Source organism: Myiozetetes cayanensis, unplaced genomic scaffold (assembly GCF_022539395.1).
Source record: "Myiozetetes cayanensis isolate MyiCay16 unplaced genomic scaffold, myiCay2020 scf5-8, whole genome shotgun sequence".
Lineage (NCBI taxonomy): Eukaryota > Metazoa > Chordata > Aves > Passeriformes > Tyrannidae > Myiozetetes > Myiozetetes cayanensis.
Window position 1 is genome coordinate 62,308,871 of NW_026087742.1, and position 23,682 is coordinate 62,332,552.

At 40.0% G+C, this 23,682-nt stretch overlaps 1 protein-coding gene across 3 annotated transcripts; it reads left to right on the forward strand.

The window, feature by feature from the left end:
* Positions 1 to 241: 241 nt before the first annotated feature.
* MRPS31 (mitochondrial ribosomal protein S31) lies at positions 242 to 23,151 on the forward strand. Of its 3 annotated transcripts, XM_050333188.1 has the most exons (8): positions 2,594 to 2,724; positions 3,418 to 3,541; positions 5,268 to 5,552; positions 6,286 to 6,444; positions 10,916 to 11,062; positions 14,069 to 14,142; positions 17,729 to 17,872; positions 22,797 to 23,151. In XM_050333188.1, the coding sequence occupies exons 2-8, from the start codon at positions 3,453 to 3,455 to the stop codon at positions 23,006 to 23,008; spliced, it is 1,110 nt and encodes a 369-aa protein (XP_050189145.1). In that variant the 5' UTR covers positions 2,594 to 2,724; positions 3,418 to 3,452; the 3' UTR covers positions 23,009 to 23,151. The 3 variants fall into 3 exon arrangements, with proteins under 3 accessions (XP_050189144.1, XP_050189145.1, XP_050189143.1); XM_050333187.1 differs by lacking the exons at positions 2,594 to 2,724; positions 3,418 to 3,541 and adding an exon at positions 242 to 294; XM_050333186.1 differs by lacking the exons at positions 2,594 to 2,724; positions 3,418 to 3,541 and adding an exon at positions 2,872 to 2,989.
* The last annotated feature ends 531 nt before the right edge of the window (positions 23,152 to 23,682 follow it).

Consider the following 23,682-nt stretch of genomic DNA (forward strand, 5'->3'; position numbering starts at 1 on the left):
TGGGCTGTGTTTAAGCTGAGGCTGGGCGGTGTTTAAGCTCACTGAGCAGGATGCAACCGAATTTATGAATTACAACCATTGTTGTGGGTTGTTTTTTGTTTTTTGTGTGTTTTTTTGGTTTTTTTTTGGTGTGTGATTGGGTGTTCGTTTGTTTAAAATTTTCTTTTAAAGAAGGATTTATTTAGGAATTGCGTACTCTGAAATAACACCATTTTGTGTAATGACTACCGAGGCACTCTCCTAAGCTGTCACTGTCATGATCCTGTGGCGTATAGAGTGGCCTAAACCACTGTGGTGAGTGCTAATATTGCTTTCCTCCGCTGAAACTACAGAGCACTTTTTTTTCCCCTTTTGATTTGCAGTTAACTGAAGTGCTTGCAATAAGGCTTGTCAGAAACAATGCCCAGCTGGAAGCAGTCCATCATGTATATCAGTGATCAGTCATATTTGAGAAAGACTGTATGCCTGTAATCCCTGTTGAGCTGCACACGTGTTTGCATGGATTGGACACGCAGATCTACATATTTGAGCTTAGATCTATGTTTTTTTCCACCAAATAAATCTGATGGCTCCTACTTTCAAAGACCAAACCAAGAAAAAAGCATCATACATACCATAAAGTTAAATGTATTTTTTTCCCCTATCACTTTTAATTAACTGTAGGGTTCAGATTTGATTTTCTATATGATCATTTTCTTGAAATATTTATTTTAAATGGTTTATCATAGAATCATAGAATGGCCCGGGGCAGAAGGGATCTTAAAGATCATCTAGTTTTAACCCCCCTAGTTCTGTCCCCTGTGGATGGGGACAGAAATTTCACTGGACCAAGCTGATCAGAGTTGCCCATGTGGGCTTTGTAACCAACTTGGCTTTGAACACTCCTAGGGATGGGGTATCCACAACTCTTTTGGGCAATTTGTTCCAGTACCTCATCACTCTCAGAGTAAAGAATTTCTTCCTAAAATCTAATCTAAACCTTCTGTCTTTCAGTTTGAAGCCATTCCCCCTTATCCTGTGACTACATGCTTTTGTAAATAGTTGATTTTCATCTCTTGTGTAGGCTCCCTTCAGGTACTGGAAGGTCACAATTAGATCACCCTGAAGCCTTCTCTTTTCCAGTCTGAGCTATCCCAATTCTCTCTCAGCCTCTCTTCCGTAGGAGAGGTGCTTCTGCCCTCTAATCAACTTGGTGGCCCTCTTCTGGACTTGCTCCCAACATGTTGATGTCCTTCCTGTGCTTGTGACCCCAGAGCTGGATTCAGTATTCAAGGTGTGGCAATTGTGAAGGAATGGCAAGCTAGGTTACAAATGACTTTAGAAATTGAATTGTAAATTATTTTATTTCTTTAATGTAAAAAATAATTGCTGGGTCTGTGGTAACCAGTTAGTGATTGTGATTTAGTTGTGCAGCTCAAATAACCTGCAATAGTTAAAGAGATTACTGTGTAGCTGCAAAGAATTTTGACCGTGTGTTTACTTCTATTTTAGCAGAATGGCAGCATTGTTGGAAGATCCAGTTGGTGAAAATTATTTAACTCCAAATGCAGTGAAGCTTGTACTTAATATGTCATTAAGCCACGTGCTGCCAGCCATTGCCATTTGCCAGCTAAAACATCAGGCCTTGTGTATTTCAGGATGCTTCTTCACAGCCACATTCCTCGGGCAGACCACCAGGATTAATCTGCTCTTATTTAGACCCTGTACAAAAGATGGAGATGATGACAGTGCTTGAAATAATTGCTTGGGAGATTTTATAGCCATGGAATGCAGCACTACAATGAGCATATTGCCACCAAGTGGCTATTTCTGCTGCCTGCACCTGTGGCTACTCACCCAAACCATAGTTTTTGTCCCTGCACTGGGCTGGCATGGAAGACGTTTTGATTTTAAAGAGGGACTCATTTAGAAATTGTGTACCCTGAAATAACTGCATTGGGTTAGGGCCAAACACCCTTCTGAAACATGGTTCAAAGGTTTGGAGCCAATTTAGGGATTATTTAGGGATGTAAATAACAGGAACGACCCGGTGAGATACATGAACTTAGTACACACAAATCTTTTTTTCCCTCCACAAAATTATTAAAGATAAGTGCTTTGGCCCCAGCAGAAACCCTTACACTTATCTGCTCCTGCTCAGCAGTGAGAGCTGCAGCTTCCCCCAAGACTTTGGGGATCTCCTACCATTAAATGCTTCAGAAGGGTCACCCCAAGGCTTGGTTTCACAGAATCATAGAATCAGTCAGGTTGGAAGGGATCACGGTGAGTCACCTGGTCCAACCTCCCAGCTCAAGCAGGGTCGTCCAAGAGCACATTGCACAGGATTGCATCCAGATGGTTCTTGAAAATCTCCAGCGAGGGAGACTCCACAACCTCTCTGGGCAATCTGCTCCAGTGTGTGGTCACATGTGCAGTAAAGAAGTTTTTTCTCATGTTCAGGTGGAACTTGCTGTGCATCAGTTTCTGCCCACTGCCTCTTGTCCTACTGCTTGGCACCACCGAGAAAAGCCTGGCTCCGTCCTCTTGGCACCTGCCCTTTAGATAGGCATTGGTGAGGTGCCGTTTCAGTCATCTCTTCTCAAGGCTGAACAGGCCCAGCTCCCTCCGCCTTTCCTCGCAGGAGAGATGCTCCAGTCCCTCAGTCATCTTTGTTACGCTCTGCCGGACACGCTCCAGGAGCTCCGTGTCCCTCCAAGGAGCCCAGAGCCGGACACAGCGCTCCAGGTGTTGCCTCACCAGTGCTCAGTAGAGCGTGAGCGGGATGGGTTTGTCTGGCGGCGGAGCAGAGCCGGGCCGGGGCCGGCCGGAACGCTGCAGCGCGGAACGCGCGGCGCGGCTTCTGTTGCCGGCCGGCGGCGCCGGGGAGCGCGGGCGGGGAGCGCGGCGCGATGTGGGGCCGTGTCCGTGTCTGGGGCGGCGGCGGCGGCTTCTCCTCGTCGCGGCTCCTGGGGGCGGCGGGGGCAGCGCGGCTGCACGGCAGCCCTCACAGGTACCTGTGGGGTGGGGGTGCCGGCGGCGGCCGGGCCGTGTCCCGGAGCGCGGCCTGCTGAGGGCCGGGGTCCGCCTGCGCCGGCGGGGCCGGGAGCCAGGGACACCAGTGGAGACTGGGGGATGGGGTCAGTGCGGGAGAATGGCGTGGGCTGCGCGTCTCGCGTTGCTCTCGCATCGCCGTCCTTCTTCCCGTCGTGGGGTGGTGAGAGCGATCCGCATGTGTGTGGCCTGGCGCCGTAACCCTGCACCGTGCGGGTCAGCGGAGCGCGGTGCTGCCTGCCGGGCTGTGCTGTACGTGCCCAAAGCACCGGCTAAGAGCGGCGTTTGGGAGTTCGTTCTCCTTTTCACTGTCAGATTTTTTTAAGTGTTTTTAATGACAGGTCAGTTGTACGTTTGTTTATTTATTTGTTTATTTTGATTCCAAAGCTCCTCGGTATTTTTGCACAAGCTCCGATGCTGTGATGGCCTCATGGCACAAAACAGCTGGGGCTCTTTGGTGGCTGTGTTTGCTTTCTCAGGCCGAGCTTCCCAGCGGGAGGCAAACCAGAGGGTAGGTGAAATAACAGCAATGCAGACTTCAGTGCACTGCTGGCTTTAGATGTATAAGGCTTGCAGTCTTGCTGTGTTTTCCGTGTTTTGTTTGTTTGTTTGTTTTGGTTTTTGTTTTTGGTTTTTAAATTTTTGTAAACAAGGATTAGGCTGAGAAAGTCGGGGCTGTTCAGCCTGGAGAAGAGAAGGTTGCGCGGAATGTCTGAAGGGGGCTGCAGGGAAGCCAGAGAGGCACTCTCTGTCAGGAGTGGTAGTTGATAGAACATGGATACAAACTGAAAGAAGGGAAATTTGGGTTAGATATTAGGAAGGAATTCTTTACTGTAAGAGTGGTGAGACACTGGAACAGGTTGCCCAGAGGAGCTGTGGATGCCCCAACCCTGGCAATGTTCAAAGCCAGGTTGGATAATTCCTTGAGCAACCTGTTCTAGTGGGAGGTGTTCACGGCAGGGGGCTTGGGACTAGATGATCTTTGAGGTCCCTTCCAACCCCTCACCATTCTGTGATCCTGTAATTTCTGATTGGTGAAATAGTGTTAAGGAGCATGCAGCCGGAATTAATAAAAAAATGAGCTTGACAAAGACCTGTGGAGAACAACACAGTGTAAAACAGTAGGGCTCCAACCTTCTTCACATTAATGAGGTTCTGAAGCTTTCCTAAAATTTTCTTGTTGCTTCTCAAGATTGAAATTTAATGCTGACAGTGTATGAAGTACAGAGTGACTGAAGTGTGATACCTTCTGGTAGTGGTACAGTTTTCTTTTTCTAGACAAACAGAGATGTGTGAGGAGGGGAGGTGTGTCACAATTCCTTCAGATTTGTGGAAATGTTTTACGATCTTCTGAGGTGTTTTATTTTGAATCAAAATAAATATTTAATTTTAATTTTTTTCTTTGTTTAAGTAACTTGAGGGTGATTTTTAAGCAAAGTAAGCAGTTGTGAATTTAGAGATTTAAAAACTTCATTTTAGAATGTTAAAGAGAACCGTTCTTTGAATTTTATGATAATTTTTCTAGAGAATGCAGTTGTGTCTATGTTGCAGCAATCTCCTGATCAGCTCCCTGCTGTCCCTGGGTTCACATCTTCACCTGCACTGTCAGTTTCAGCTTCTTTGCAATGATGTGGTAAACTAAGTAGAGGAGCTATTTCAAAGGGAAAAATAACCCACATAATTTTTTATTTGTTACTGGGTTATCTTTCAACAGAATCCATTTCCCCACTTGGCTGCTATATTGCAGGGTAGGGGAATGTGATCTGTAGTCGTGCCACAAGAGTGAAAACATGTGAAGCTACATGTGTGTGTACAGAAGGCTGGAAGTGTTGTCTTTATTGACTTATTTTTAATAGTTTTGGTGAGTTTTCTGTGCTATCAATGAATTTAAGTATCAGGTACCAGTAGATTCGAACTCACTCTACTACCTAATGCAGAAATACTTTAAAAGTTTTAAGTTCATAGATTATTTTCTCCATAAATAAACAGTGTTTTAAAGTTGCTTACTTGATTTTTGTGATGAGGAAACCATAAGTAATCAAGAGTTGGAAATGGTGTGCCAGTCCGTCTCAACAGTCAAAAGGTACATGTTTGACATATACTTAACATACTCCAAATGCACTCAGTTAGGCCTAGACAGTTGTAATTGATGTTTTGTTTTGTTTTTTGTAAGCTTACAAAGTTCAACCTTGGACCCTTTTTGTAACTTCTGTTTTTTAACTTTGTATATCATCTAGCAAAGTACAGAAACACTTCAGCACAAGCAGCGTGCTTTCTGCTGAGAAGGATAAATCCACCGCTTCCAAAGGCAGCACCACTGAGGGGGCATCCAAGAGGCAGGAGGGTACAGCAGAAACACCAAAGCAGAAGCTGTTAGACCTTATTGGTAATATGAAAGTGGAAGTGAGCTACAGAAAGAAACTCCAAGAGCTGAAAGCCAGTGAGAACAAAAAGCAAGACGCGAACAGGCTGGAAGGCCCGGACAGTGAAGGTCCTCAGAGAACTGCAGAAGGCATCCAACGGTAAAGTGTAACAAACTTTTCTTAGCCTGTTTTATCCTTTTTTCAATATTTTTCATTGTTTAGGATGAAATAAACCATCAAATGCCGTTTCCATCTATCGAAAAGGATTTTGTAAGGGAGTGTGGTGTACAGATGTAGCTTGGAGTAAATCACAGGAGAGAATCTGGACAAAAGATGCCAGTTTTATTCTATGACATGCTACCTTCTTCTGCACTGACATTCTGGAAAGGTAGCATTAACATCTGCCTGAGGAAAGTTATTTTAATGGGAGAGGGAAAATACTGTTCAGATAAAATGCAATGAAACTGAGAAAAAAGAAAAAAAAAAATTTAAGAGTGCCATCAGGATTGTCAGGTCTTTGGACTGGCTCCTCTCCACAATGTGTTTCATCATATTTATTACCCCACAGGTCTATTCTGCCAGTGGTTTTCAAGCTGTATGTCTGAGGGGCTGTGCAGTGGCATTGGGCTACCATTTCCCCAGGTCTGAAAACAAGAGCTTGTCACAGTCATTCAGCATTCGATGATTAGCGCAATATAAGGCAAACCTGCCTGTCCCACTGGCCACCCCCATTTGGGAAAATATCTGACTAACTTCTGAGTTATTAAGACATAAAATGACAGTACAGCAACGATAATTTAAAAATATTAAAGTGGGGTGTTTATTTTTGCTTGTTTGTTTTTGTTTGTTTGTTTGTTTGTTTTTAATTTTGTATCTCTTGTGACTCTTACAGAGGAAAGCCTTTAAATCCAGAACTGGTGAAGGCTGCTTCTGCAGTCGCATCTTCCCTTCCACTCAACAAGAAACAGACAGAATCAGAACTACTTGCACAACTAAGAAGACATGAAGAAACCACAGATAAACAGAAGAAGGGGGAAACTATTAACATACGGTCTGTTTATTGAATTTTATTCTCAGTTATGTTCAACATTCTAATTTTGCAATGTCATCCTGAGGGTGGTTGGGTCCTGTGTTGGAAAGATGGCCCTAAAAGATACGTCTGGACAGTTTATCCTTGGGGTTAATGTATATTAGTGACACCATTGGTCTGCTTATAACCAAGCTCTAAATTTTGCCATCATCTTTCTAAAATGGTTTTGCAGAAACAGAATTGTTTTCCTGCCCAGGATCATTGCTTTCTTGGACAGGCTAGTGAAACAACAGCTCTTTTTGTGAGTTTGTTTGGGTTTTTTTTGTCACAAGCTTCCAAAATTCTCACACAATGGATGGATTTGTAGACATTTCAGACGTTCTGTCTGGACTGGTGAATTTTCGTGACAGCTCTGCAGAAATGAACTAGAGCAACTCTGTTTATAGTCCCACCCTTCCTTTCAAAACTTTCCAGTCAACCCAAGAAACTCATCTCTTGGCTTAACTCCGTTTCCAGTGCGGCTTTCAAACAGATGAGAAACATTTGTTTGGAAACCGACACAGTTGTGCATACTGCTCGTTTGGATGATGGCTGAAGACAGATTTTTCATTCTATTTTTTTTCAGCTGGTATTCCAGTAACTACTCAGAAAATAAGGCATTAAATCTAGGTGAAATGCTGAACCAAACAGAAAACTGCATCTTCAGCAGAAGATGAACGTGAAACCTGTCTTTTCATCTCTTTGCAGTGGTAACTGCAAGCTACTTATCTTAGTTTTAATTTATTCTGGGAAAATTAATTTGTCCCCAACGAGGATCTAAGTTTGGCCCATCTATTAATATTTGTGGTTTACATGTGTTATTGTTTGTAGGGATCAGTAAAGGACCTGCTTGGTATGGTTATCAATGTACTGCAAACAGAGCAGCCAACAAGCTAATGATGTTTGTGGCAGCTGTCTGCCTTCTAAGTGAGTGGAAATTAAGGAAGAACGTGACAGATGCTTGCAAACAGGTTGAGTTAAATGATTGCCCAGAGAATGGGGTATACAGTGCTCAGTGATAACTTTGTTAAGCAAAATACCTGTTCTTCAGTTATAAGGACTATTTATATAAAGCATATGTTCGTTAAACTGTTAATTACCAGTGGGCTTGTGCTCTCTCTGTCACTGGGCTTTTTGGAAGAGCAGAGTACACAAACATCTCAATAATGGCACTGGCTGTGGGTGGCCAACTTAAATGTAATTAGAACCTACTTGAGTACCTGTTGGAGGACCATTGGGATACTCACTGAGCTAGCATGTGCAGGGGCTAACCTCATATGTGCTGTCTCCCTTCCCTAAGGTGTACATGCCCTTGTCTAGGTGTGGTTGGTCTGCCTGCTGGCAGCAAGGGCTCACTGTCTTGTCACCCACTGCACTTTTCCTGAAGCAGCTCTGGCTGCAGTGGAAGAAAGACGGTGACTAAGGCGCTTGCAGTCTAAGTGAAAAGGTTTTTTTTTTCTCTTGAAAGAGAGTTGAAATTCTTCAGAAATTTAAAAGCTGCGGCTATATATTGCCTCTATACTGTTGATTGGTGGATTGAAATGTGGTATTACAGTATTTTATGTCATGTTTGTGGATTAGTCACTGTCATTAGAAAAATGCATTTTCCTCAACCAGAATGTCACGGCTGGCTTGGTGTGCTTTGAGTTGGCAACTTCTATTCCCTGAGGCAGCTGTGTGACCTAGCTTGTTTCCCCCAGGGAATACACTCCCCACACCCTGCCCCACCCCACTATTTGCTGAAAAGTTTTAGTTTTCTTCCTTAATAGTTGAGTAACAGTTTGAAACACTTATCTTGGATGAGTTCTAAAGAAAGAGGAACAACTCCTGCTGATTTTCATGACAAAAAATTTGGTTATTGTAACCTTTCAGAGTTAGTAGGGACCTTTCAGTTCGTTTAGATAAATGTAGTACCTTCAGGTTTCTGGCTAGTGTTTAAAAATGTTGATTTTACAAAGCCCAGCAGCCCTCAGACTTGATTCAGCATGATTTATACTCCACAATATCTCCATCCGCACAGCACACTAAAATGCTTTAAATATATTAGAAAGCATTTACTTTTGTTTATACATTATTATTTTATGTTGAATTTTATTTTGACAAGAGAACACGGGCAATTTAACTTTCAATTTTTTTCTATAAATGTTTTGTATTCGGTGTACTGACACATTTTAAAAGCCAGTCTATATTCCTCAGTTATTTAAAATGTTTAAAAATGAGATACTTGCACAAGCAGTAGACCATATAGTGCTGAACTGTAAAAAAACGGTGCTATTGTGATTTATAATATGTAATAAATTGTATGTTTTCCAGATCTTTTGTACCAATTGTTTTTACCAGGATAGTGGCACGACCTCCAGAGGTCACTGTTGTATGCGCTCATCTCATCGCCTTGTTTTGTAGGCAGCATGAGGGCAGCATGTTTGCGAGGAGGGGAAAATATTAATGATACCGGAATTTATTTTTCTCAATGTGGGATAAAGTTTCACTCCATGGAAATCACAACAGCACTACACCAAAATAAAATCTGCGGTTTCAACCTACAGGTTGAAATTTCAGCTCCTGTTTTGGGTGAAGAGGAGGAAAAGTAGTTCAGAGCTTTGACTAAAATATATCCAGAGCTTCATAGGTCTTCATTTTTAGTATGATAATTACTGCCTGGTAATCAGGAAGGAGAGAGAATCTGTGGTTGTTACAAAAGTCCTACCTCTTCCTATTTCTGGATGGCAGAAGCATCTAGGAACTTTGGTTTAAAATGTTGTGTTGGGACATGAGGTCATGTGTAATATCTAACCACTATCAGTACACTGGGGTTGGAGTGTGAATTTGTAAATTGATGGGTTTTGTTACAAAAGGCAGTAAAAGAATCTTTGTAGTTTTATTTTTGTTAATACAGGGGTACTTTTGATGATGCAGGGATACTTTTAATGTTAGAGTGATGAATTTTGCTGCCGGAAATGTTGATATGCCAGTGATGGGGTGACACTAGGATTTCCCAGTGAGAAATATGATACCATTGACTGCGTGTACTGGTGGATTGGTAGTGTAGTCTGTCCAAACCTACTGTGCAAAACTGCAAGTAAATTAAGGAGAGGTTCTCTGAGCAATCCTGCCTCCCCTGAAGCACAGGAATGCTCCAGTCTTCTAGGTCACAGCCGAGTCAAGCCATTGGGCTGGGCTTTGTCTGACCTTAGGAATTATGTCCCTTTGACCCTCCTAAGTGTGTCAAGCCTCTGGCCCAGCACCAACTTACTAATGCCAGTAGCCACTTCAGAGAGTGATTTCTGATGTGAGATATGCAACTAATCTGAGATTGTTTTTTATTTAAGATTAAAATGAAATTATTTAAAACTTGCTTTCAGAGTAGGTACTAGAAGAGCTATGCTGTTCTTGTTCTGCCATTTGAAACCACATCTAAGACTGAAGAGAAGTCCTGCTGTGTTGCCGTGGCAATTAGCTTTTACAATTTTCCAGAAGTATTTCTTTCTTGTCAGTAAAATCTCTTTTGAATTGAACTGCCAAAAGCATAGTTTGAATTTCATTCAGATTTTCATAAAATGGATGTGCAGTATTTTTGACTTGGCCTATATTTACTTTTTTGAGACCATATTTATGTCTTAAAACTTGAGCGCTGCAATTTTGGATGCCTGCGTGTGACTGGCAGCGGTTGGGTGGAGAGGACAGCTGTGAGGGAGAATTGCCAGCTTGGCCTTTACCAACCACCAGACTTGCCAGTTAAGGGAGGCAGAAAGGTGGTGTGTTTTGCCCTTTGTGTTCAGAACGAGCTGCACACGGTGCTGGAAGAAATCGGAGCATTTACTCTTCACCTATGATTTTGACTACGGAATTACGACGGAAGATGTGGTCTGTTAATGCTGTAATATGATTATGCAATGCAACAGATTGCAGTGGATCAGGAAAGGTGACCTACTTATTAGGGTGGCATGATTGGCCCATGTCAGCTGATGTGTGAAGTCAACCTTCCTTTTGGTCTGCAGCAGCACAGCTCTGTCCCTGGGCAGTGTTGGTTCCTGTCCAAAAAACTGGTGATTTTTACCTCCCTGTTTCAGCATATTTCTTGTATCCAGAGAAGTTCCTCATTTGCTTAAGCAAAACATATCTAGTACGCTCTGTGAATACTGGTATGCAGATACAGGATTATTTTTTTTTTTTTTTAGTTGGAAACTAAATAATTTCAGAGAAAGCCTTCATTGTAGATTTACTAGGGTAAAATAGCACTTTTCCTGTATAGGATGTAACAACTAAATGGTTGAAAAGTTAGAGTTGAGTGTTTGATGGTTTAAAAATGGGTGTATTTCATGAGGAATGTATAAGTCTGTCTCATAGAGGCTTATGAAACTAGCTGAGGGTAGAGTTTCTGGTTAATACATATGACAAACTTCCTCGCTTTGTCAATTTGTTGAGGTTTTACATTTTATGTTTTTAATTTCAGCGACGTTATTTCAGAAATGACAGTCAAAAAGCAGTCCCCAGCTCAGAGGGGTGTGAGGATATCCAGTCGCATTTCCTTGGAGTTGGATGATGATGGTCAAAGAATAAGGCCTGAAAGATTTTTGTCTCAGTCTTTTGACTCCAGAAGGTATTTTTGTTGTGTTATCTTTGAACAGAAGGAGCATGCAATTACTAATGGATAAGATTTTAAATTTACTTGCCATACTTGAGAGCTTAAGAAAATCGCTTAACTATTCTGCAAGAGAAGTACTGTTAGCATTGAAATAAACCGTGACATTGTAGTAATTAATGTTAACCAACTAATCAAGTAATGTGCAGTTTTTTAATATTACATTTTAGATAATTAAAAATATTTGCTACTGCAATGTAATTGTGTTTGTTTTAACTAGTTTAATTTTTCTCACGCATAATACGCTTTCACGTCACTTTCTTAACTTTGTGGGAAATGGAGGTTTTGAAGGCTTGCTTTCCTCTACTGGAAAACTTTGATAATGTTTCATGATGAGAAAAGTTTCATCCATTCTGTTGGGGTTTTTAAGAGATGATAAAGTTTGTTTATTTAATTTTACCACCTCATTGCAATTAGTAAGTCATTCTGTAATTTATTTATCTATTGTCTGTGATGTTATAATTGTCTATGAAATTAACTTTATAATTTGCACTGTAAACTCCTTAATCTTATCTTACTGTTATTGCTGTTATCTTGTATTCCATGGCCAGTCTGTTTTTTAATGAATTAAGGAATGCTCTTACATTTTTGGTTTACTCCTGTAAGCTGTGCTTTCTTGCCTGCAGTCTTTTGATTTTTCAGTGGCAGCTCACCATCACATTCCTTCTCAGTATATTCTTTTTCTAGCAGTTTTTAGTAATATTAACTTCTCTTGTCATTAATTTACCAATTAATCCCCTTTTCTTGGGGTTAGGTCTGAAAGTTGAGGGAGTCATTTGTGTTTAGATAGATCATATTGAAGACAGAATTTGGCTAATTAAGGGGAAAAAAAGCATAAGTTTATGGGTGAGTAGATGTGGAGTTGTCTACCCTCTTTGGTCATCTAAGACGTCTATTTCAGTATATCATAAACAGAGAATTGTGACTTCCCATAGGGAACAAATTGGAACACAAGCATTGGCCATGTAGATCATGCAAAAACATCAAAGTGGCTTATGGCCATTAGAAGTCATTAGAAGAACTTAACCAGCTTGCTGAAATGTTTCTGAGTAACTTCCTTGTTCTTGAACTGCTAAGCTGCTGTGGTGTGTTAGGGAAGCATCTCTCGGGCCTCTTCAGTGTTATAAGTGCACAGTGTTTTATGTTCTGGTGCAAAGCTGGTAGGAGGTGCAAGAGGGGCTTTTTGTAATGGAGGTTGAAGGGAGAAGTGGAACAAAGGTTTTGACCAAGCCCTCCTGACTTAGATATTTCTGTCGTGGATTTTTCATTCAACTACAGGCTGCTGGTTTGAGGAGCAAAGAAACTGACTTCATTATCAGATGAACAATAGCTCTATAGATATTTTTATTCTTTGGATAATTCTCAGACAGAGGTAATTGTCACATGAAAGTAATTTTATTATTATTCTACATTATTCTATTATTCTATTCTTCTGACTGTGAGAAATACTTTATTTAAGGTGTTGGATTAAAAGTTTTTCAAACTATGAAAGAATAGAAATAATATGATCTAGAAGTATAAACTGGAAACCTGAGCTATTACATACTCATAGAATGTATATTATTTATCTTTGCTAAACTTCTCATTTAATAACATACTGCAAAGTGAATTTCATTTATGTTTGAAAAGATTTATTAAATTTATGATATCTGAGAAGCTGTCTTACCCTCTTTGTGTGATGAAACTATACGTGGTATATTACTTCAGGATCAGTACTATAAAATTGTTTTTAAAATCCCTATAATGAGTAAACTGTCTCCAGTTTCAGGCCTAGGTTTCCTTCTGCATACCTGAAAATCTGATGGATTTACATATCAATTGACAGTATGAAAAGAATGGTTTAGGAAGAATATCTTAAGTCGAGTTCATAGGTTTCAATGAAATGAGTGATGTTTCACTATAATAATTTAAACTTGTCATTTTACAATAAATGTTCTTCCAAGTCATCTTTGGCCAATGTGATTGGGAGTTACACACAGATAGGAAAATATAGCCCTAAATCAACATTCTTTTTAGGCTCTGTAACTCGATTGCTCTGTGCTGAAACAGATCCAGGGTAGTTTCATCACTGAAATGTAATATGACAGGAGCAGGTTTGCAGAAGTAGTTGAGGCCATTAGAAATCTCCAGTAAATCCAGATAGGTGGAATTTTAAGGTCAGAAAGGGTAACAGTGGACATGCAATAACAAAAAGGAGTAACTGTTAGAATTTCAGTGGAAACCTGGAAGATAGTATGATTAAAAGCATAATTGTTTCTAAAGACAGTGTTATTTCTTTGTTTTCATTTATAAGAATTTACTTTGACTGCTTCTTGAACTCTTGTATTTCTAAATTTTCCTTTTTAATGTATGCTTATGCTAATGTTAAATGTGATTGAAAATAGATGGTCAGAGTGAAATATTTTTATATTCAGAAGAGAGAACTACTTAAAACGTATCATAGGGATATACTCTGACTGTTTGCCGTATGGCAGAGAAGGTGGCTGTGTAATCTTCCAAAAAGGCTATTTATGTCATAAAGCAGGAATTATTTGATTTAGCTGTTGCCTTTTCTCTTCCTGAATTGTGCAATATTTTTTACAGGGAAAAAACCCAAGTCTTCAGATAGTTGCAACTTTGTAAAATCACTTAAGTACTGTGGTTTGATACTGTTTACCTTTCTTCAGATTCCTAAATACTCCAGTAAAAAGTAACTACAAATGTAATGTTTGATTTATGCTCATTCTTTTGCAAGGAAATGTTTTGAGAGGCTCTGTTACAGACGAATAATGAAGTCATAAACACTTACTCTGGTTTAAAAGTTGAGAATTTAGTGAGAGTCACTGTCTCTTTTTTTTTTTTGTTTATTTTCGTCTCCAGAGATCTGTTAGTTCATGAAAATATTTTGTGCTTTTTAATTTGCTATCTGGCAATGTTGTGAGGTGTTGTGAAATACTAAATATCGGTTTTCTTTTTTGTTTATAGAAGTCTCAAAGCAGGAAAGAGGCTTAATATATTCACTAAGGCTTCTACAGAACCAGAACACGCACTGAAAACAGGTTAGTGGAAATTCAGTAATGAAAAACCCAGTGAGGCCAAGTTCTGCATTTTTAGAATATCAAGAGATTCATTGCTGTGAGGAGACTTATGATCTGTTCACTTTCTGCTTTCAGACTGATAAATGACTACCTTAATGTAACTCTGATTTTTACCAAGCAAAACTTCCATACAGATTGTTTTCTGTAGTGATCAGGGCATTCCGTTACTGAACTTGAAGGGTATAACTGGCTTTTTGTCACAAACATCAGTCGTACTCCTGTGAGTCTAAAGCCAGCCTGGAGAACGGGTGTGTTGGCTCCAGCTTATTTGTCAAGTTGCAAAGAAATGCAAGGCTGTGATTCCAGGGAAACAAGCAAACTCTACAGGTGGCTAAGCATAAGCAGGGTAGTACAAAACCAAGACTACGCACTGGATTGCTGTGTGGCCTTCTTTTGTTTAGTGTTCCAGGTGCAGCTTGAAAGCTCCCGTCAGCGGCTGACAAATGACACCTTCCTTTACCTGTTGTAAAGCTCTTCGTGTATGTTTAGAGTCATGGAATAGTTTGGGTTGTAAGGGACCTTTAAAGGTCATCCAATTCAAACTCCCCCTGCAGTGAGCAGGTATGTCTTCCACTAGATCAGGTTGCTCGGAGCCCCATTCAACCTGACCTTGAAGGTTTCCAGGGATAAGGCATCTACCAGCCCTCTAGACAATCATTTCCAGTATTTTACCACCCTCATTGGAAGAAATTTCTTCCTTTTATATACTCGGAATCTACCCTCTTTTAGTTTAAAACCACTACTCACTTGTCCCTTGTTACTAAAAATTCTGTCCTTATCTTTCTTACAAGTTCCCCTTAAGTACTGAATGGATTGTAATAAGGTCACCCTGGGGCCTTCCCTTCTCCATGAGAAACCATCCCAGCTCTCTCAGTTCATCTTATAGGAGGGATGTTCCATCCCTCTAGTCATCTTCATGGCCCTCCTCTGGACCTGCTCCAACAGGTTGATGTCCTTCCTGTGTTGAGGACCCCAGAGCTGGATGCAATGTTCCAGGTGGGGTCTCATGAGAGCAGAGTAGAGGGGCAGAATCTCCTCTCTCAACTTGTTGGCCATACTTCATTTTAGGATTCCAGTTGGCTTTCTGGGCTGTAAATGCACGTGGCTGCTTCATGTCCAGTTTTTATCCACCAATATCCTGAAGTCATTCTCAGCAGGGCTGCTCTCAGTCCCTTGGTCTCCCAGCCTGTATTGATATCTTTAATATGCTGTTTTCCCTCGGATATTCTGAGGCCCTTTCAAAAAAGGACTTTATTCCAGTGTGGTGACTTAGAACTTTGTGTAAAGCCAACAGTGGCAGAAGAAATAGTACTCCTCTCTGATATCTTAGAAAATGATGCATATTTGTTTGTTTCAAGAGTAGGACTGTTAGTTTTTGCCAGATTCTAGATGAGTACTTTTGTCTTTCTTTTTTTACACTTGAAACTGCAGGGAGAAATTAATTTGTCTGCTCAGTTTCTTTAATAAAATGTCAAATAGTGCTGTTTGCATATTTTCAAGCAGCTGTGAGGTTTCTGAATTCAGCCACCTCTGTGGAATTTACTTATTAGACTGGAATTCAATATTTTTAAGACTGCCAATATATTTAAAATTGGTCCATTTTACATATAAAAACATAACAAATTATGCAGTGTTTGTTTTTAGCTATCTTAACAAGTGTGGTGTTGAAGAAGCTGGTTTCTGAGTTGATTCAAATTTACTCAGGTAAAATGGGGAGAATTTAAGTTTTCTTTTTTTCATGAGCAGATTGCAGACACAATGGCTCAAAGTAGTCACTAGATAAAAAGCTGAGATGCAATTTTTTTTTAAACACAAAACTGGAATGTACACAGTTGTATAAGAGAGTGAGTGGACTTTATTGGATTTGTAATTAGATATTAAGAAATAAGCTTCTTTCAGCTTTTTGTGTGGTATTTCCTTGTTTGGTTCCAGGTAGCCTTGAGGAAATCTACAACATGTTCTAAGCCAGGAAGCTGATTACTTGGCTTACTGACTAAGCCTGATGACATTTTTTTGGTGTTAATCTTGGGAAATGCTGGTGTGGTACCTGATACCCTGATTCATTTGTTTTCACTGTCTTGGCTCATATTAATGGAGATAATGAGTTAAAACATTGTTTGTACATGACAGAAAAGCAAGTTTCATGTTAAGTTTTGGTTTTGAAAACCTGCATGTTAACTGGAAGGTAAATTGGCATCCAGAAAATATTCTTCATAACTGTTAACATCAAATGTCAGTATTTTCTGTTTCGCAGAGGTGAAAATATAATCTTTACCAGCCTTACTGCAATCTTGAAAAAATGAGTTTCTGCTTTCTTCTATTAGAAGATGCACTAGTTTCTTAAAGATGTGGACAATAATTTCATTTTGGTATGGTTTCTCATGTTGTCTTCTAGCTGTATTTTATTCTTGCCTCCAGCCCTCAAATCAAAGTAGTCACCTAGGGAATAGAGTCCTGGAAATTTCCGTCTTAAGGAATAATTTTAATATTTTCTGATTTAACACAAAAAAACCTGAAAACACTTTTCAGTATGTAAAAATACTGTTTGCCCTTTCATTGTGTTTTCTTTTAAAGGAGCGGGGGGAGATTTTTTTTTTTAATTCATTTGAGTTGTAAGCTGCTGAGCCAAAGATGAAATTATATCTTGGCTTCAAGTACTTAACACTTGTGAGTAGTAAAATAATAGCTGATCAGCCATGATCCACTTCAAGTGGACTCTTACATTTGAATTCACATGAAGATCTCTGTTCCAAGGAGATTAGGGTGAATTGATAACAGGGGGAGGCAAAAAACCAAGGTGGAATGCAGCTTAGGCCAGCTCACGAGACAGTAGCCCAAGGCACTCCCAGTGATTTCTCCCTGTCCTGTGGTAACAGCTTGTTCCCTTCAGTTCAGCGAAGCGGCTCAGTCTGGGCTCATGACCAGTTCTCCTGGGTGGAGGGGCAGGAACTCCTTAAGAGTAACTACTACCATATGAGTAACCTTTGATTAAAAAAAACGTAAAAAATATATGCATTAGAAAAGATGCATCCCTGAAGGAACTGTTTGACTTCGTGGAAAGTATAGGAAATCACAATTTCTCAAGCCCGAGAGACAGAAAGTGGGACACTTAGGAGAGTTGGGGAAGAAATTGCCATAATTTGTAGATTGAGTTGTTTCCCTGAAGGAGAGTATAGTTATGAAGTACCAGAAAACTCCTGTAGAAGTAAGATTCCTTTAGCAGAGTGCACCAGTTGAATTCAGAGTTTGTCATATCCACAGTTTGTGAAAGACAAAAAGAAAAGCAGACTGTGGAAAAATTAAATTCCTGCTCTGTGTGGAAGGCTTAAAAATAAATTGTCCCCTAGGATTTCAGAATATGTTTTCATCAGACATTTGAGAATTTAATGGGCTTTCATGTCAACAGAGAATTCTCATTTGAGAAAGGTGATGCTGGCATCTAATAGAGAAAAAATTAGTCTCTGTAAAGAATAATGTTAAAGGACTTTGTTTTAGCTAGTGAGAAGTCTTTTGCTGCTGACAGATCTCTACAAAATTTATTTTTTAGTATCTTCACCAACAATTTGGGATCTGGAGTTTGCGAAGGAGATTGCAGCAATAACTGCACAGCCGCCCCGAAATGGTTTTGAGGAGATGATCCAGTGGACAAAAGAAGGAATACTGTGGGAGTTCCCAATTGACAACGAAGTTGGTACGTGCACTGTTAACTTTTACTATCTGTCTCTATTTATCTTTTTTTAAAATTAGAGCATATTTGACCTTTGACTGTTTCAACACAGCATTTCAGCTATGAGTCATGCATTTGATAGTAAACAAATAAAACTTCCTGACTGTCCCAGATCAGAGATGCTTCAGATGAACTCATTCTGGCACTCTTCAGGTGAAGTCCTGCAGGTGGTTTGGCTGATCTGATGACTGACTGCTGCCAAGAAGGGGAGAACTCCCTCCCTCCCTGATGCTTTCAACACCAAAAGTCCATTCAAGCCTATTACACAATACTTTTTACTATGCAACTTCTTTAAATTAAGCTCCTGGCAGAAGTTGGGGAATCTTAAAACTGCTGCGTGTGTTTTATAATGCTGATTCTGTTCTTTGGTGTGGCTCTCGAACAAGTGTCTGGCTGGATCTCAGTTTGCTGTCTGCCAGTTCCATATCTGCCCTGGCCGAGTGTTAAACAGTTGCTCGCTCCCTTTGTTCTGTCTGTTTTATAAGAATAAACAGTCACAATATTCACTCACTCTGGACATCTATGTTAATTAGGCATCTTTGGGAACATTATTTTCTTTTATTACCATTAAAAAAAAAAAGTGCTCCGTGTAAAGTTAAGCCAGCAGAGAGAGAGAATGAATGTAAAGGAAGGAAAGAACAACTACTCAAAGTCTACAGTATAGGAAGGGGGACTTCATAACTTCAGGGAGACCTTCGCTGTGGGTTTGAGGTTTTTTTAAAGACTTTAAAGAACATCAAACAGAACTGCTTTATAGTGATTCAGTCACTGAGAGCAAAACAGGTTAGTATCTGAAGCTGGAAGTCTTTGAAAATCTGCGCTATGCCGAGTTGCGAACTGAATAACGGGGTTCACAGTTTCTTAGTGCTTATTCTCCCCCTACTTGGCAGTTTCTCCGCAGAATTTAATCACTGCTCCCAGAATTGATCTGTTCCACCATGCAGAAATCCAAGTGTGCTCCAGTCATGTTTCCGCAAGCTTGGAGCCGTTGCGGCGGATGGTTTCGCTGTCGCCGTGACGTGGCTGGAACCAGTTACACGGTCTGGGGCCGGCAGCTGACAAAGTGTCTTTGGCCGCTGGTGGTTCCTCTGTTGCAGCAGTGGGGCTGGAGCTGCGCTGTCTGGGGTGGGGTGGTGGACGGACAAAGAGTCTTTACATATACTTAAACAAGAATCTTTATTGATTTGTCCTCAAAGACTAGTCATGTGGAAAATTCCAGTGGAGCGTTCCAAAATCTGTCACCTTTCAGGTTGAAATACCAAGTCAGTAAATTCCATCCTATCAAACTGCCAGCCACAGGCTATTAATCACGTCAGGTATGTCAAACCACGGTAAAAAGCTTGAGTACCTCACTCCAGTTATATCAGCAAACTGTAATTTCAGTGTCTCTGCAAAAAAAGATGCCCCTTTCTGCTGTTAATTTTGCATTTTTGTAACAGTCGTTTCCCTCAGTGGGAGGACATTACTTCAGCTTGTTCTGTATAAAGAAAGGTGTGATTTTCCTTTTATGCCACAAGCATGTGGTTTCAAAATGTAAGTGCAATTAAATTTTCTGTTGAGGAAGCATGTATACTCAACTTTTAGCATTATGAAAGCCTTTAAAGTTTTAAACTAAATATAAAAAAAGGAAGATGACTGCTTATACCTATTTTTCTTGGCTCCAGAGAATCTCTGGTGATCTCGTTAAGTGCTTTACCAAGGCACTGTGCCATGCTTTGTGGCATCAGGACAAGGTCATGATTTTTAAAATGATTTTGGTGTGAACATCTGAAGATGTGGCTAGACATACTGACTTGCTGCAGTGGCCAGCAGCAGTCTTCCCCTACACACACCCTACTGCCCTGCTCTCTGCTCCTTCCTGCATGTCCTTTCCCTTGTCTGATGCAGTTGAAGTCACTGTTAGGCAGAAAATTACCTTTTTTTTTTTCCTCCTCTCCATCTCTCTGGCCTCCGATTAATTTTTACCAGATTAGCAAACCATTAGTACAGCTTGCATAACATCATTCTCATTCCTCCTTCTTTCTGCTTGCCTCTCCTGCTTCCAGTAGCTTTAACTCTGCTCCATGATTACTGTGGCAAAAAGTGGGGAAAGACATTGATTCGTGCCTCCTGTATTATTTCTGTTCATATTGGTGACTCAAAACCTGAGGAGATAAAAATGACAGTGCAGGTTACAGGTGCTACTTTGCTGTAACACCTCATTATGAGGAGCAAATGCTTTTGGTGGGCCAGAGATTGTTACTGCATAAGTGATAGGAAGGTCTCTCTGTAGGCAAAAGTTCACCAAGTCCTGTTCTCTCTGTTTTGCTGAGATGCTGTTCCCAGCAGAGAAATATTGGATCAGCTTGCCAAGAGAAGTGGCAAAGTTACACAACCATTGTGTCGGGGTTGCTTTACTAATTCTGGATCTCTTCTAGGAACCTACTGAAGAGCACAATTTGTCTCATTCTAAAAATCCTAAAAGGATAGAATGCTTTATGCTGAAAGGGACCTTTAGAGATCATCTAGTCCAAACCCCCTGCCTAGGACAGGGACATCTCTTCACTAGATCAAAATAGTCATCTTTGTAGCATGTCAGCAATACTTCCTATAAAGGGTGGATGTCTGTGTTTGAGATGACATCTTTAAGGCAAGGTTGGTCATGTCTTGGAAGGATTAATGTTTTAGGTAGAGAAATTCCCCAGAGTTTCTGTTTTGTAATATGTGGGGGATTGGAAACGAGAAATTGAGGTGGATGACTTTTTGCTTTGAGGTTGAAAAAGAAAATCCTCTACTTTGGATTTCCTATCGTGCATGTTATTTCAAATTAGGTTTCTGAGGATAGTGCAAGAGAGGCTGAGGGACAGGTTTGCAGCATGAGCCAGGGTTTGCTGGGGGAGGGTGGAGTGGGGGAGTCATGCAAGCATATCTCATCTGATCAGTTTCCACCAGAGGTTTCAACCTCTGCTGCTTTGGGCAGTTGTGGTCTCATTTTCTGTCATGCACTTTTGTTTACTTTTTGGAGGATTGAAATATGTGGTCTAACCGAAATATTTGGATTTAATACTTCATCTGCAAACCATGTATCATGTCTTCGACAAAAAGGAGATCAGAATACGTGATGTTATATTTCCTTCTGACCTGCATTTTTGTTAGGCTATAAATGGTTTAATTTCTTTTGACTTAGAGATGAAAATTGGTGAAATTATTTATTAGGCACAATCTCTCCTGACACTGTCTATCTATCCCCATAAGAAGAGCATCCAGGAGGCTGAATTTTACTGTCAGCATTACTCAGATTCCTTCAGTAGTGAGTTTGTTGGTTTAGTTTTCTTGGATTTCTGAGACCAGCAAAAGTGCGGAAGTCTGGAAAGGTTGTTGGTTTGAGAAAGCAACCAGTAGCATCCAGATACAGTGAGATTCCACCTTGCCTTGGTGAGAGAAAGTCAGCATGGGTAGCGTGGTGAAAGGATCATCACTGTGCTTCTGTAAGTGGACATAGGTTTCCAAGCACAGCAGAAATACACCTTCTGAAGCTGACATTTCCTGGTTTTTTTTATTTTAACTTTCAACATAAAGGAAAAAGGAGAGAGCTTCTGAACAAGGAAATGTGCTTTATTTTTCTGAGAACAAGGGAGATGAATGTGATGGTATGGATAGACTCACACATTTTTTTTAAAAATCTATGGGAAAAATAGAGGTATTTGCCTGCACCTTCAGGTATTGCAGTACCTAAAGTTTAAGGACAGGAAGGAAGTAATGTGAACTTCACAAGCTGAGAGACTTCTCCATCCCAGAGATGTGCATCATCTCTTCCGAAACTGTAGAAGCTCTAACAAAGGAGGAAGCCTAGAACTAACATGGCTTAATTACCTCAATTTTAATACTCATTATTTAATTTTGTTAAATAGTATAGGAAAACATGAAACTAGCTAGTTCAGGAAAACATGTACTTTTATGTCTCTGGTGTAGATTTCACATTTTTGTCATCTGAAAATGGTACAATGCTTTTCTCTAATACCAGATTTTTATTTAAAGGTGCAAGCAAATTGGGATCAAATAACAATTTTCCTGTATATCTAACTGAAGAAAAATCTTTATTTGCAAATCCCAGTTTGCCTTTTCTTTTTTTTCTTGGAACTGGGAACGGCAAGGGCAGCCTTTCTTCTGTATGTAGGTGTTTGTGTTCTGAGTCTTTGTCTGTAGCATCACAGTATGAACAATGGCAAAAGAAGTCCACAAGACAGAGAACAAAAATTTACTGTAGGATCTGAGCTGTGCTTGATTAGAGATCTCCAATAATCCCTTATCCCCTGTTCTGTGGTTGCTTTTGAATAGATCATCTTTGGTGGTAGTGACTTAAAAGTAGCAGCTAGTGAGATAGACAACATTTTTACATCAGCATATACTCACAGATTCAGAAGATGTCAGAAAAACCAATTTCTGCACCCATTTGATAGCAATAGGATGTTAAAACCGTGACTCGGAACGGACATGCAAGTGTGTGTTAGCTGTTCAGTACTTACGAGGTTGCCTCATTTGTTCAAGACTAGCTTGTATTCTTTAATCCTCTGCAGAATTTAGGCAATCAGTGTTTTCTTTAAGAATTTATTAAGAAAGTGCCCCCAGCCAGTGAATCAAAATTTTCAGGTGTTGAACAAACCAGATTTTGGCAAGAAGATTGATTTATGGTTATAATTATTCCTACTCCTACCCCAGCATCAGCTTTTAGAGAGATTACCAGCCAGAAAGTTGATTTAAATATTACATATTCTATAAATGTGAGCAGAACCGGTAATTTTACTAATTTAAGATTATTTGCAAACTATATATTTTTTTATTTGCTGTTTATTTAAATTTGCTTTTATGTTATGAAAATAACTTTGTCTTTTTTTGTCCTTTCTACCAGGGATGGACGATGGTGCTGAATTTCATGAACATATCTTTCTGGACAAACACCTCGAAGGCTTTCCCAAGGATGGACCTATTCGCCACTTCATGGAACTAGTCATCTGTGGGCTTTCAAAAAACCCATACCTCAGTGTTAAGCAGAAGATTGAGCATATTGAGTGGTTTGAGAAGTATTTTGAGGAAAAGAAGGAACTTCTTCAAGAGATTTGAGACTTGGGAAAGTGCTTACCCTTGAAATGAAGAATCATTGTGTCGCGAATGACGATTTGTTATAATGGAAATACCGTCAGTGCATAGTAATTGTGTGACCTGAAAGTTGTATTTTAAATAATAAAATGAAAGGTCATACTTTCTTATGTGTGTGTCTGTGTATATGTAGATACTTTTGACAACAAAAGAAGGAACTGAGAAGTTAAGGCTTTTGTAGAATGTGTATTTAAAATTTAGTTTATTAAAAGAGTTGTCTTTTAAATTTGAAACTTCTGATACAGCTCTAATTTTGAAAAAGTGTTACTGAGATAGTAAGGGTTCATTTTGCTAATTCATTAACCACATTGGTATTTGGATAGTATTAATCCTTTCTTTCCTCCTTTCACTAATTATCTTCATTGGTTCATTTTAAAGTCTTTGGTAATAACCAAGTCATTTGAATGGTATGCTTGTTGGTTCATCTGCTCAGTGAAAGGCTGTTGTATTCATGAGATGTGTGAACATCATAACACCTGGTAAGTTATAGAAAATAATAAGTGAGCAGTCAGTATTGGGACCGGTGCCACTGATAATGGCTTCAAACTGTAAAAGGGCAGGTTTAGATTAGATGTTAGGAAGACATTCTTTACTGTGAGGGTGGTCAGGCACTGTCACAGGTTGCCCAGAGAAGTTGT